Source organism: Pieris rapae, chromosome 21 (assembly GCF_905147795.1).
Source record: "Pieris rapae chromosome 21, ilPieRapa1.1, whole genome shotgun sequence".
In the NCBI taxonomy this organism is placed as follows: Eukaryota; Metazoa; Arthropoda; class Insecta; order Lepidoptera; family Pieridae; genus Pieris; species Pieris rapae.
This window is the reverse complement of record NC_059529.1, coordinates 1,331,751-1,344,288: the sequence shown is the minus strand read 5'-3', so window position 1 is coordinate 1,344,288 and position 12,538 is coordinate 1,331,751. Positions and strand designations below refer to the sequence as shown.

General features: G+C 33.5%; 1 protein-coding gene across 1 annotated transcript; it reads right to left on the bottom strand.

The window, feature by feature from the left end:
• Positions 1–4,791: 4,791 nt before the first annotated feature.
• On the bottom strand, positions 4,792–9,224 carry LOC110996126 (collagenase-like). The gene is made up of 5 exons (XM_022263657.2): positions 9,010–9,224; positions 8,286–8,547; positions 6,673–6,762; positions 5,405–5,601; positions 4,792–4,929 (listed from the first exon to the last, which is right to left on the bottom strand). Exons 1-5 carry the CDS (start codon positions 9,187–9,189, stop codon positions 4,828–4,830), a joined length of 831 nt encoding a protein of 276 aa, XP_022119349.2. The 5' UTR covers positions 9,190–9,224; the 3' UTR covers positions 4,792–4,827.
• Positions 9,225–12,538: the final 3,314 nt, after the last annotated feature.

Genomic DNA, 12,538 nt, shown 5'->3' with positions numbered 1-12,538 from the left:
AGTCTTTATCCTTTTTTACCTATCTCTTAAGTAATCCTGAACTTCTATTGTTCTTTACAAATAAACGTGAAATTAATTAACTTAATTAGATTTATTTTGATATTAAATCAGTACGAATTTTACTAGGCACGGTATTTTGGTGATTTACTATTTAATTAAATTAAGTTAGTTATATCTTCAAAACAAATTCGTAGGAACGAAAATTTGTAAGGACATAAATTTTATATAGAAAATGCATGAATTGCTTACCTCACGGAAAAATTATATTTGGGCTATGAAAGGAAATGAGTTCGCGATAAGGCATTCGATTTCGTCTGTTTACATTTCAGTTTACGAATGTACGGTCGAAGAATTTTCATTTCTATTTTTTACATGAAATTGATGTTTCTTTGTAAGTGATATTGATGTAGATTTTTATTGAAATCGTTTTTAATGTTTTAAATATACATTGTTTTTACTACTTGCATCTTCTAAAACTGCTCAACCGACTTCAAGAAAACCTTGATGTTGTCTGTTTGTACCTCGACTGCTCACCGATGAAGTGAGGATTAATAAGATAACCTCACCAAATTCTCGCCACCCAAAAAGTGAGAAAATGGCGAAGCAGGAGTTCAAAGGAACTCTATCTCTCACACACACTAACAATAGGCGTGTAGAGGCGGAAGAAACTGTCGGGAAGGGCAATTGTTGGCGGCGCCTTGGGGTTTTGGGTATGCACAATAGCTAGTCATCTTGCACGCAGAGTCTTGCGGAAGGTATGCGTAAAGCATTTCCAAGTAAGAAAAAAGATAAGGAAAGGTCATGAGTGAATCAGATGCAATTTAACCCCAGCCCCCCTAGACAAGTGGCATTCGTTATCAAACGTTTCGCAATCGAATAATACGCACGATCTGTCGTGAACGCAAATCGATGCCTAGCCAAACGGACCTAAGTTCGGTTAACGTTGCATCGTTTTCCATTTGCGTTAGATATGCGATAGATATGTGAAAAAACCACAATATTCGCGCGCTGTCAGTTCATTTTGATAAGCTGTTGACAAGCACAATCTTGGTGTTGCTATTATCATGACAATTGCTACATATATTATAATTTTTAACTAATGACTAATGTGTAGTTTCTGTTGTTATTACCAGACTACGGCAAAGCCAAACGGAAGAGTAATGATTTTAGCCGTCTATGTTTCTATATTTGTTATTTAAATTGTATTTGTTGTATTTATTTTAACAAACGAAATAAGTTTTTTTAAATCGGGTGATTTTACAGTAATTGTTATGGCAACCCATCAGACTTTGGCGCTGAGAAGGTTAAAATACATATGAATGGTTTGATTTTGAAAAAGAACCGATTTTAGTTATTATTTAGTCTTATGTACAAATTCTTTAAAATAATATAGAGATGATTTGGTTTTGGAAAAACATTTTTATTTATTTATTATTTACTCTTGAATATACCTACCACGAAGGTACCTATAAATTCTTAAAAATAAATATAAAGAGATGGTTTGGTTTACCAATAATATATTTACAGCTGACTAAACAACCGCCATTTTTGTGGTTATCTACAGGGTCCTAGCGGACGATTTGTCATCGCTTAATCGATACGATTGATGCTTACATTACCTGTCAAAATGTGCCATTTGGCTACGAATTGTATGGCGTAGCGAACGACGCGTTTCGTTTATCCAATGCGATAATCGAATCATGACAGAACTATGCCACTTGGCTGCGAAATAAAACGATCGCTGTATTTGCGATAAGGTAGATGACGTGACAAATGTCATTCCCATACATTTTAATTCTATTCTACTTTCGTTTACGATATTAGATGTCCATTTGTCTAGGCCTGCAGGTCTTGATTAGGGATTACGGCATATAAAGATATACGGATTGCCAACAAATATTAATAATACGCATAATTATTTTTACAAGTTAAGGCATTTTGCAGCAAAAAAGTGCGTGCGTTCGAAGTACACATGTCAGAAGTGAAACTTCTTTGTAAATAAATTATTTCTAAGATAAAAGCCCTAATAGATCATCATGTACCACACTATATGACCACTCCATGTATTTGTACACTGTATACGTGCTAATGATAATATAAATAAAATAAAAATCTGCGTTTACTGCACAAGACGTTATGCGACTGATTTCCATCTAAAGTTATAAACTACTAAACGAATACATCAAACAATAGCGTGTATTTTATGTCACTCTCTCTCAATCGGTCTCAATCGCTCTCTCCCTTTTCTTCGACATAAACGCTGCATACCATCGTGACATTTCTTAAATTTTAACCCTCATGCGCCTAAAGAAGTTTAATTTCATTAAATAAAATATTAATTTAAATTTACTAATATTCTTTCCAGACACAACTGATGTCATACAATGCGCAGTTCCTATCGACATTGACACAGAGAAACCCGGGCAAACAGTGCGTCCAATATTTATGTTTATCCCGGATAAGAAACCGTTATTATCCAGGAAATACCATGTCAACGAACCAAGATATGAGAAAGAGCATATAAATTATTATCAAAAAGCTGTAGACAGTCATCAGATTTATGATTTAGATGTTCCGTTTATGAGAGCACAATCAAGGCATCGCCCGTCCAGTGTGGGGCATGGGGCAGATATATTTTTCGGTCAAGCTTGGGTTGCTAAGAAAATGTTTGGTCATTTAATGAATGATGATGTTATGGAAGCACTTAAAAGGTGGCAATATAATAATCGGGGAAGACCAAGGTTTTGATGAAGAATAAATGGAAATATAAATTTATTGACAACTCGCATACAACAATAGAATATAAGTAAATTAATAAAATTAAATAATGTACTAAGTATTGTACACATTGAAAAGGTCTACAGAAAAGTCCGTGATGGTATATGTCGCGTATATTATCGGAGCTTTCCAGCGACGGAAATAACAATACATAATAAAAACCTGCTTTTCATCAGCATTACACCCGTGCGAAGCTGGGGCGGGTTACTAGTCTTTTTAATAATTTTGCTAGAGAAATACTGAAACTTTATTTAAAAAGTATGTCGAAATGAATAACTAGAAGCCGCCAAGCGTGAAGTAAGAGAGCTTGTTAAGTATTAAAACTATTCGTTAAATAGGCCGTTGACACAAGAACGACTTGGACATCCAGATGGGGCATTATTTAAAAATAGTAGTTTATTTATATGTCTTACCGAATTTTTTTTTCACAAAAAAATAAAAAATCATTTAATCATATACCTTCTCGAAGGTAAGACAATATGACACTCTTTTTAATCACCAAGTTTTTTTCCCATTGAAGACAAAACAAGACGCTACAACCTTTCAACATCAGAAAGAAAAAAAATGAGAAAAAAAATGAGAGTAAATGTTTACGATGAACGCGCACACCGTCACAAAAAACCATCGCTCTGAAGTTATAGCTAGCTTTATTCTATATTTTAGTTTTTTCATTAGGTTATCCATTCGGCGCGTTACGGAAAATTATGAGAATATTTTTTTCTATTCTTAGTGTCGTTTTTTCTACAAACGTAAAATAAGGCGAAAGATAAAAATTTACGCAAAAGAAATATTACTTCCAACGCGTCTACGTAGGTCTACGTTGCGCTACCGCGACTAATAAATAGTCTACCCAATCACATAATAGATAGCCTAACACTAACCAACATAAATACTAAATTAAAAAACTACTTTAACATGCATTTATGGCGCTCTTAAACTGATATGGTTACATTAATACAAACCACAGCGGTTTTCTAATGTAACATATTGTAATATACTATATTATTTTGTAAAATAAAGAGAGAAAAAATACACACTCGAGTTTTATTACCACAAGATTTAGGTCTATTTTGACAAGCTTTGAAAACATTGATACCCTTTGCAACTTCATACTTATGCGAAAAAGGTTTCTCGTCTATATTGGCTTTGAAAACTTAATACATAAAATCTGTTATCTTTCGAAATTTACTTATGAGTGTTTGCAAAGATGGTATACTTGTAGAAAACCTTTTGTATTTGAACCTGTAGGCATCCCTACTCATCAGCAAAGAATATCCTTCCGGAAAAGAAGTTCCTTACAGAAAAATGAAATACAAAACAACCAAAAATGGGGTAAACCCAGTTTTAATTTGTGTTCCCGGTGAACATTGTGGGCCCAAGTTTTCAAAAGCAAAAATATTTCAAATCGATCAAATCGCGAGTGTATAGGCCCTTTAACTCAAGTGATTCTGACGAAGCTGAAACTTTCATCAAAGTTTGTGAAGAGTTTTGAAACCTTGAGTACTTAAATGTTTAAAAGTATGTAATGTACTATATAATGAATTCAATATACTTCAGACCTGCTCCAAAGACATAAGTAGGACACTACAATGTCATACTTAAATGCAGGTTTGTGTTTGTAATGTTGGCGTGTTTGTTATGTGTGCGACTCTAATTCCTTCAATCTTAGGTTTGCTTTTGCGTATACATTCGCTTGTACGGTGTAGGAAAACAGCTTTAGAAAACTGATATAGACCCAAAAAATGTCGGCGGCGTATGTCAGGTATAAAAAGCTGATGGCCTTCTTGTCTATTATATGAAATGAAACATACACTGAAATATGGCCCGAACTAAAAGTTTGTGATGTAACCAGAGTTTTTGATGTGAGTGTAACTACCACTGATAAGAAAAGTAAATGCCTTATGAAACGGCCGATAGAAGGTTTCTATTGTCTTATAAATGATATAATATATGGAAATAATTGACTGTCTTTCCAGATATTTTATATATTTATACGTGAGTAAAAACACATAGGATTTTATTCGATCACGTTTATTCGTAAGTTACACTTTACATGAGTGACCTAATCCATGCAGCGTAGTACGAAACTCTAGCGAACGCTGACGGCAGACCAAGCTCACAATTGCCTGCCCCAAAAGATACAACTCCAATCTGAAAAAGGTAGAAGTAAATACACGGTAGAAAAAACCACATCTGGAATCCGAAGAATTTCTAATAAACCTATTACGATATCTCTCTAATAATATTCTGCCTACAGGCTTTTAGTGTAACTGGTGATCTGAATAAAGAGCTTTTCTTTCGGTTTTTTTTATAGGAGCCAAACGAGGAGACGGCTCCGTGTTAAGATCACAAAACACAATAGTCTCCATGGTTAATATACCTTTAAAAACCCTAAGCAGTTTCACAAATCAACGTGTATTTATTTTTTTATACAACTTCTCTGTCTGTGAAGTGATTGTGTCTGATCATCGAGCGAAATGTCAAAACATTGACATTTTGATTTTTTGCGACTTCTAAAAACGAGTTTAATGGATATGCCTTTAATCTAATTAAGACTTATTATTCGAAACAAGATTAATTATTATAACATACTTTAAGTGAATTTTTGTACATTTACAAATCTTACCAAGAATCCAGTACGGCCGCTTCCAAGGGACAGGGGGCCTCCAGAATCGCTACTGCAGACATTATCTTTGTTATCACCACTTCTCGTACAAATGTTAGATTCCAATATCTGAGGTCTTAAACCCTCTTGGCACTCCTCGTTAGATATGACTTGCGTTTGCATATGCTTAAGGGATTGATCAGGCAATAACGTTTGGCCTGTAATGCAATAAATTAGCTGGGTGTTTTTATAGAATAGGGGGGCAATCGAGCTTACGGGACGCCTATAAAAGCCAGACATTGCAGCCCATGGACTCTCGTTCTTAGTGGATGCGGTGTCAGCCTTTTGAGGATGGAGTACAAGAGTTGAAGGTCGTAAATCTCAGGGAAGACCACCACCGAGTTTATTCCAACATTCGCTAGTTAGCAAAGGAAAGTGCGGACTCCTACGGTGTTGAAACGAGACAGTAGGGTTCATCCCAAACAATTCTTCAGAACATTCACCATAGTATAATTTGTAGAAAACGCAATGAGATATCGTCTCTGTGTAGGGATAGAGAATGACGGCTTCATCAGTAGTACCTACGTTGGAGATTGACAACCATTGCCTGGTAGCGTCCTACTATTTCTAGACATATGTTACGTCGGGCTAACCTATTTATTATATTGTGATTATTACTCGGCCAAACGTTGCTGTGGCTAAGGTTTTTGTTATATTACATATTAGTAAACTATTCAAGGGAAAGGGTATGTAAATTTAATTTAAAATCGGTTAAGTAGTTTAGGAGTCCATCGCGGACAAACATCGTGACAGGAGGTTTATATATATTAAGATTTGTAGTTACGTCAGATATATTTAATATTAAACGTGGAAAAATAGTATTAAGTACTTCAAAACTTTAGTGCACCGGTTATGAAAAAATATAGTCCACATTCTTTCTGATTCTCTTTCATCTTTAACCACAAACGATAAAAAACTCACGATAAAAGTACATTCACTAAAAATCTCCAACGACATCTTGTTAATCTATCTATGCTAATATAGAAAATATTCTTACTGAGCGAAATTGGTTTAATATAATATCATTACTTTTCAAAAGAAAGAGGCTGACTGCCCTGTCTTTTCTTTATAACGAAATATCCTTTTTTACTATGTATTAAAAATTATTTTCTTTCTTTCAAATACCTACAATGAAGCAAACATGCAAAAGACCGATCACCTAACCGCCGATAAAGGAGGTCAACAGACATCTCAGACAAAGACAAACGTACTGGTTTTTATGAACTTACTGGCGCCTGTTAATCCGTATCCAGGGATTGAAGCCCAGACACCAGATAGATCACTGCTTCCCGTGTAAAGGTTAATGGGCTGGATGATATCTGAAACATCAATAAGTTTTGTTAAAATAAACAGATTCCGCCCGCGTTCAACAGTTGAGAGACGAGAGAAAGATTAGTTTTATAATATTTTAGATGAAATTCGGCCATCGCTGTAAATAAATGTATATACAACATTCTGTTACGTGTTACGAATCAATATAATTCTAATTAAATAATTTTAAGTAAAGTTTTATGTAGGTAAATTTAACTGTACAATACTATGAATAAAGTAATTCTAAGTTCTAATGTAATTGATGTGTACGTGTAAGTGTGTTAAATTTGTGATGTCATATTTTATCTTGTATTTTTTAGGCATACACATTTGTTTGTTTTAGAATATATATAGAATGTATATATTAATTAATAAATATAAAGATAAGTAATATTCATTTAATAATATTAATTAAATTATTATAATTTTCTTTTTATTTATTTGTACTTACTATGTTGGTGAAGAGAATTGTAAATACTGTATATTTAATTGTCATGATTACTAATAAATTACAGAATAATATACTAATATAATAATATTACATTTTAATGTTACGTTTGTACAAACAATAGCTAGTATATGAGTTGCGCGACAAATGTGTATAAAAAATTTTTCAACTTAATTTTTATGATATTGAAAGCAGTTAGAATTCATGGCGTGTGTTCGATGTTACGATTGATAAGTCGATATTAATTAACTTCAACTAATTAATTTAGATTTTAAATCTAAACTAATGTGACTATAGCGATTACGACTTCGAAATGTTGTTTTTATCGCAATCTTCAGAATATCAGAGCAACGGATTTAAACCATCGAGACGCTACTAAAACCTTGGGAGCATGTCACTAGAAATGCACTTCTAAATGTTCTAAGTTTCACGTACCTCACATCAACACGAACTATGATAAAAAAACAATAAAAAAAAATCGTAAAGCCTGTTTATGGTGGTGGTGGTATTTAACTTGTCTAAGCTGTCGCAAAATATGTTTCAAAAACTGTTGTTTACAATATCTATAACGATAAATCCTCAGCAAGATAAGCACAGTCCACACACCCTCACGAACATACCCATTCTGACACAAGAAATATATTATGTAACAATTACGTTATGTTACCTGTAGAATGAGGAAATCTACAATATACGCACGCCCCATACATACATATATATATATATATAAAGATGTCATGTGGAACATGGTGTTATGGTTCAGCTGCTTATAAACGTTGGGTAAAACAAAAAAAAAACGACTGTGATTAAAGAGAGTGGCGGAGAGTTTATTTCCAGTTCTTCTGCGTTCTGCGCCCTAATTTGAGAAATGGCAGTAAATATAAAATTATAAGCATTTAATGTTCTTTTTGACGTTCAGAAGTATACATTGTGTTACCTTATATGAATAAATATTTTTTTACTTTGACTTTGATCTAACGCGTCGTATAATGTCCGAGTTGGACTTTCTCCTGAATTCTTCTATAATAACTGACTTTGACATAAATGTAGAAATAACAGTTTTGACACAACGCATCAACTTACCGGTAAACGTAACAGGAGGTATGAACATAACTGCGATGTCATTCGCGAGGCTCTTGTAAATATCCCATTCGGGATGATTAACGGCCTCTATTGCTCTAACACGTACACCACCGTAGTATATCGTTCGAGATCCGAGGACAACTGTGATGTTTCGAGCATCGGTGACCATGCAATGAGCAGCGGTCAATACGCGGGTGCTACTGATCAGGGCCGCCCCACACACTGAGTCGAAATTAAAACCCAGAGGTATTACGAGTCCGGCCTGAAATAAATTAGATGACGATGTAGATAATATCAATTTTGTAATTAGATTTTTTTTTTTGGAATGGGTAAAAAATATTTAACTGGTCCTGACACGAGTTTGACGTGACCTTTTTTTATATAGAACAGGGGGCAAACGGGCAGGAGGCTCACCTGATGTTAAGTGATACCGCCGCCCATGGACACCCTCAATGCCAGAGGGCTCGCGAGTGCGTTGCCGTTATTTTAAGAATTGGTACGCCTCTTTTCTTGAAGGACCCTAAGTTGAATTGGTTCGGAAATACTTCATCAAGCAGCTGGTTCCAAATAGTGGTGGTGCGTGGCAAAACTAACTTGGAAAACGCTCAGTTGTGCAATGACGGACGTCGAGGTGATACGGATATTGTTATGAATTTTGCCTTGACATCCGATATTGGAACTGAACTGCAGGTATTATATTTATAGGTATTAAAGATGACAGTACCATATGAGGATAAGCTCCCAACGGTGCTTCATGTCCACCAAAAATCCTTGATCCATCAAAGTCTCCCGCCAGCTCAATTTGCTTCAGGCGAAGTGCCAAGGGAATCCCGATTTTTTCATGATAATCACTAATTTCCGCTAATGCACACGCTAAAACACTTAACAGAATTAATAACTTCATAATTACGATGTTAATGGTAGAATAATGATATCTTTTAATCGATTAATTTTTATAAGTATTGGTATCTTATCAGTTAAATGCGTGTTGACAAAAATCTGATTGTTGTCCGTATCAATTAATTGTTGTTCATATGATTAATATTAATTTTCTTGCTTTTTTATTCTTTTTTGTAGACGGGCCTCACCTGATGTTAAGTTCCGCCCACGTACACTCACATTAGGTCACAAGTGCGTTGCCGGCCTTTCAAGAATTGGTACGCTCATTCATAGAAGGACCCTAAGTCGAATTGGTTCAGAAATACTTCACTACTTTTTTAAATCATGCTCAAGTGAAATATGACAAAGTACTGAACGCAATTGTGGTAAATAAGATTAAATGCGTACCAAGGACGGTTTCCTTCTTAGGCTTTCTGTGTTACGCTTAGCTCTCTTCTAGCACGGGTTAACTGAAAGAGACATAGCTGTTAGAATTATCAACGTATTCTATATTGGCTGTTATTTGAGAAGTAAATAAATAATTTTTGATCATAGTATAAAAATTCTTTATTTAGGCTGTATTTTTGATTACGGTGAATGAAGTACACGCGTTTTTCTACTCTGACTTTTTGTGCCAAAAGCCTAATGTTCTCTGGAAAATGTTTCTAACTGATTTAGAGAAATATTTTTATAACGAAATTAAAGTATGACATCATTGTACTGATTGTAGGCGTCCCTAGGTAACTGTCGTCGCCCGGTCGATTTAGAGCCCCGGTTGTCAATGTACTTTCATTCTGTGTGCGCATTTGACACTCGCTCGTGCAAGTGTAGGAAACCGCGAAGATACCAGACTGCCTTAGACCTAAACAGCCAATGGCGTGAATCAAGAACAGAAGCTTGATCACATATTTGACTATAAGAAAAATATACATTTGGAAAATATTAATGTATGGGCTAAATTAATAATTTATAAATTCATATTTTTCTGTATATATTCTACATTTGGAAAATATAATGTTTAAAGAAAACAAATAATACATTATAAATAGAGATAATACAACATTTTCTACAGCTGTGATACTTTTTTACATTTAACACCTTTGTCTTCAGTCACCGTGACCACTCACGCTGTAAAGCACGCGAAACGTCGGTTAAATGTAAATTATGTTTAAATAATTATAAGTTTACAATAATACATAACTTTAATCCCTTAAAAAAGTGTTTTCTTCAAATGTGTAAAAGTTATGTTAATAAAAGACAATACTAAATATAATGTTTATTGTAAATACAATTGTTAAAATAGACATGATAATATCATCTAATAAAAATAAATATACTGTTTTGTAAATGAATATATTGTTTTTAACTTTTCGATTATTAAACAGTTAATTTATTTAAAAGGTTATTGAATTTTGTTGTGAAATAACTATTGCAATGGAATATTTAATTATATGGCCGAATGTTGTGGTTTTTCATATTTTCATCAATTAAAATATAAACATTATTTTATAAATAATACAACTGGTATAAATGAATTAATTTTATTTAACAGAGTTAATAATTTTTCAAGCAATTTTATAATATTACTCAATGTAATTAAAAAATAAATTACTGTGCCCAGCGAAAATGTTGGAATCAGCGATTTTTCGCTTTCGCAATTTTATATCAAATCAAATCTAATTTTGTTAACAATTTTTTTGTCACGTTTATCTGTAAAGTATAAAGTTAAGTATTATTTATTATATATATATAGGAAAAATTAGGATTACACTTTTTCTTAAGCTGCAAAATTCCTAGTTAAACATTAACTTGTTGGTAGTTCATGCATCAGTTTCATAGAAATGTCTTTTTATCCTATGTAATCCTATTTAGGGTCTGTTTCACAATGTCCGGATAAGTTCCAAATAAGCTATTTATTACTTATTGGTAGGATAAACAGTATTTTTGCGTTTCACGACTGTCAGATAGCGCAATTCGTCATGAAACGAGAAGTATCTTATTTGGAACTTTTATCTTTCGTATAATAATTTATGTGTTTGTGAAACAGGCCCATAGTATGATTATATTTATGTTAAGAACGTTCACTAAAATGCATGCATAATATGTCTGAAAACTTATAAACGTATGTAACTTATATATGTACATCGAAATTGATTAAGTAGTTGTAGAAATATGAATATTAACAAATTTCTGTAGTAATGTATTAGAAATGTAATGTATTAGAAGTCGATTTAATATTGTTGAAATTATGTTTTTCAAGCTAAAGCATACACTATTTCTAATTGAAAACAAAAGACGATCATTATTTTTAAAACATTGTTTTTCCTAGATATCAACATCAAAAAAGGTTCTAACTCGAAGTGAAATACATTTACTACACAAGTGCCAAAAGGTAAAAGTTTTAATTAACCGAATACTTGTGAACAAACTTTGAGTTTTAATTTCACGTTCCACGTTCTATCGCGTACAAATAGTCAGAGAAAAAAGCGTTCCTCGTAATTTTCTTTGTTTCATTGAATAAAAGTTAACTTTTGAAGCATGAATGATATCGACTTTCATCATTAAGACGTTGATGTCGTCTTAATGACGTTGTGGTTTATCACATTTCCTTTGAATTATTGTAAGGTAGAGGGAGCGTAAAACTTGCTGATTTTCTTGCCCGTTCTTCTCAGAACAAGGCCTCCTGGTAGTTTTGCGAACGGATGGCGTAGTTTTGCTCTTTCGCGAATTTTGTAAACGTTTTTGACATTCATAATATTGTAATAAAACGTCTCTCTTTAGAACATCTATTTAATATAAGTGTTGGTATAATACTGATCTATTTAACAACATCAATACATTTATATTAATCATGTAGGCAGAGTACACAAGGGGGGTGCCTTATTAAACTTAAATAAACGAATAGTAGCAAAAAATTACTAGTAGCACTCAGAGTAGTCTCCGAGTGCTACTATGATAAAAAAGCTTTTGCATGCATTTTTTATGAACTTATTAAATTATATATATACATATTTTTTATATTAATTCAATCTACCGGACTCAGCTAACACGCATATATTATAGTCTGTCTCACTCTATCGCGTACCGGCTCCACCAGCCGCGCTTACGCTACGTCATCGATCTCGTCAGAGAGATTTGAATACGCAGTACACGTTCTGACCTACTCTAACGCGTATTGGTCGTACCTATATTACGTCATCGTGTGTTAGGTTTATTTTCGTTACGATTTTTCTTGATTCGGTCGCCGCGCTCAAATCCTGTGATAATATCTATGCAAAGGCTTTTATGTATTTACATTTCTTTTATATTCTAGTATTTCTAGTATTTATATTCTATTAGAAATATTCTGCCTTGATATTGTAACATTTGCTATG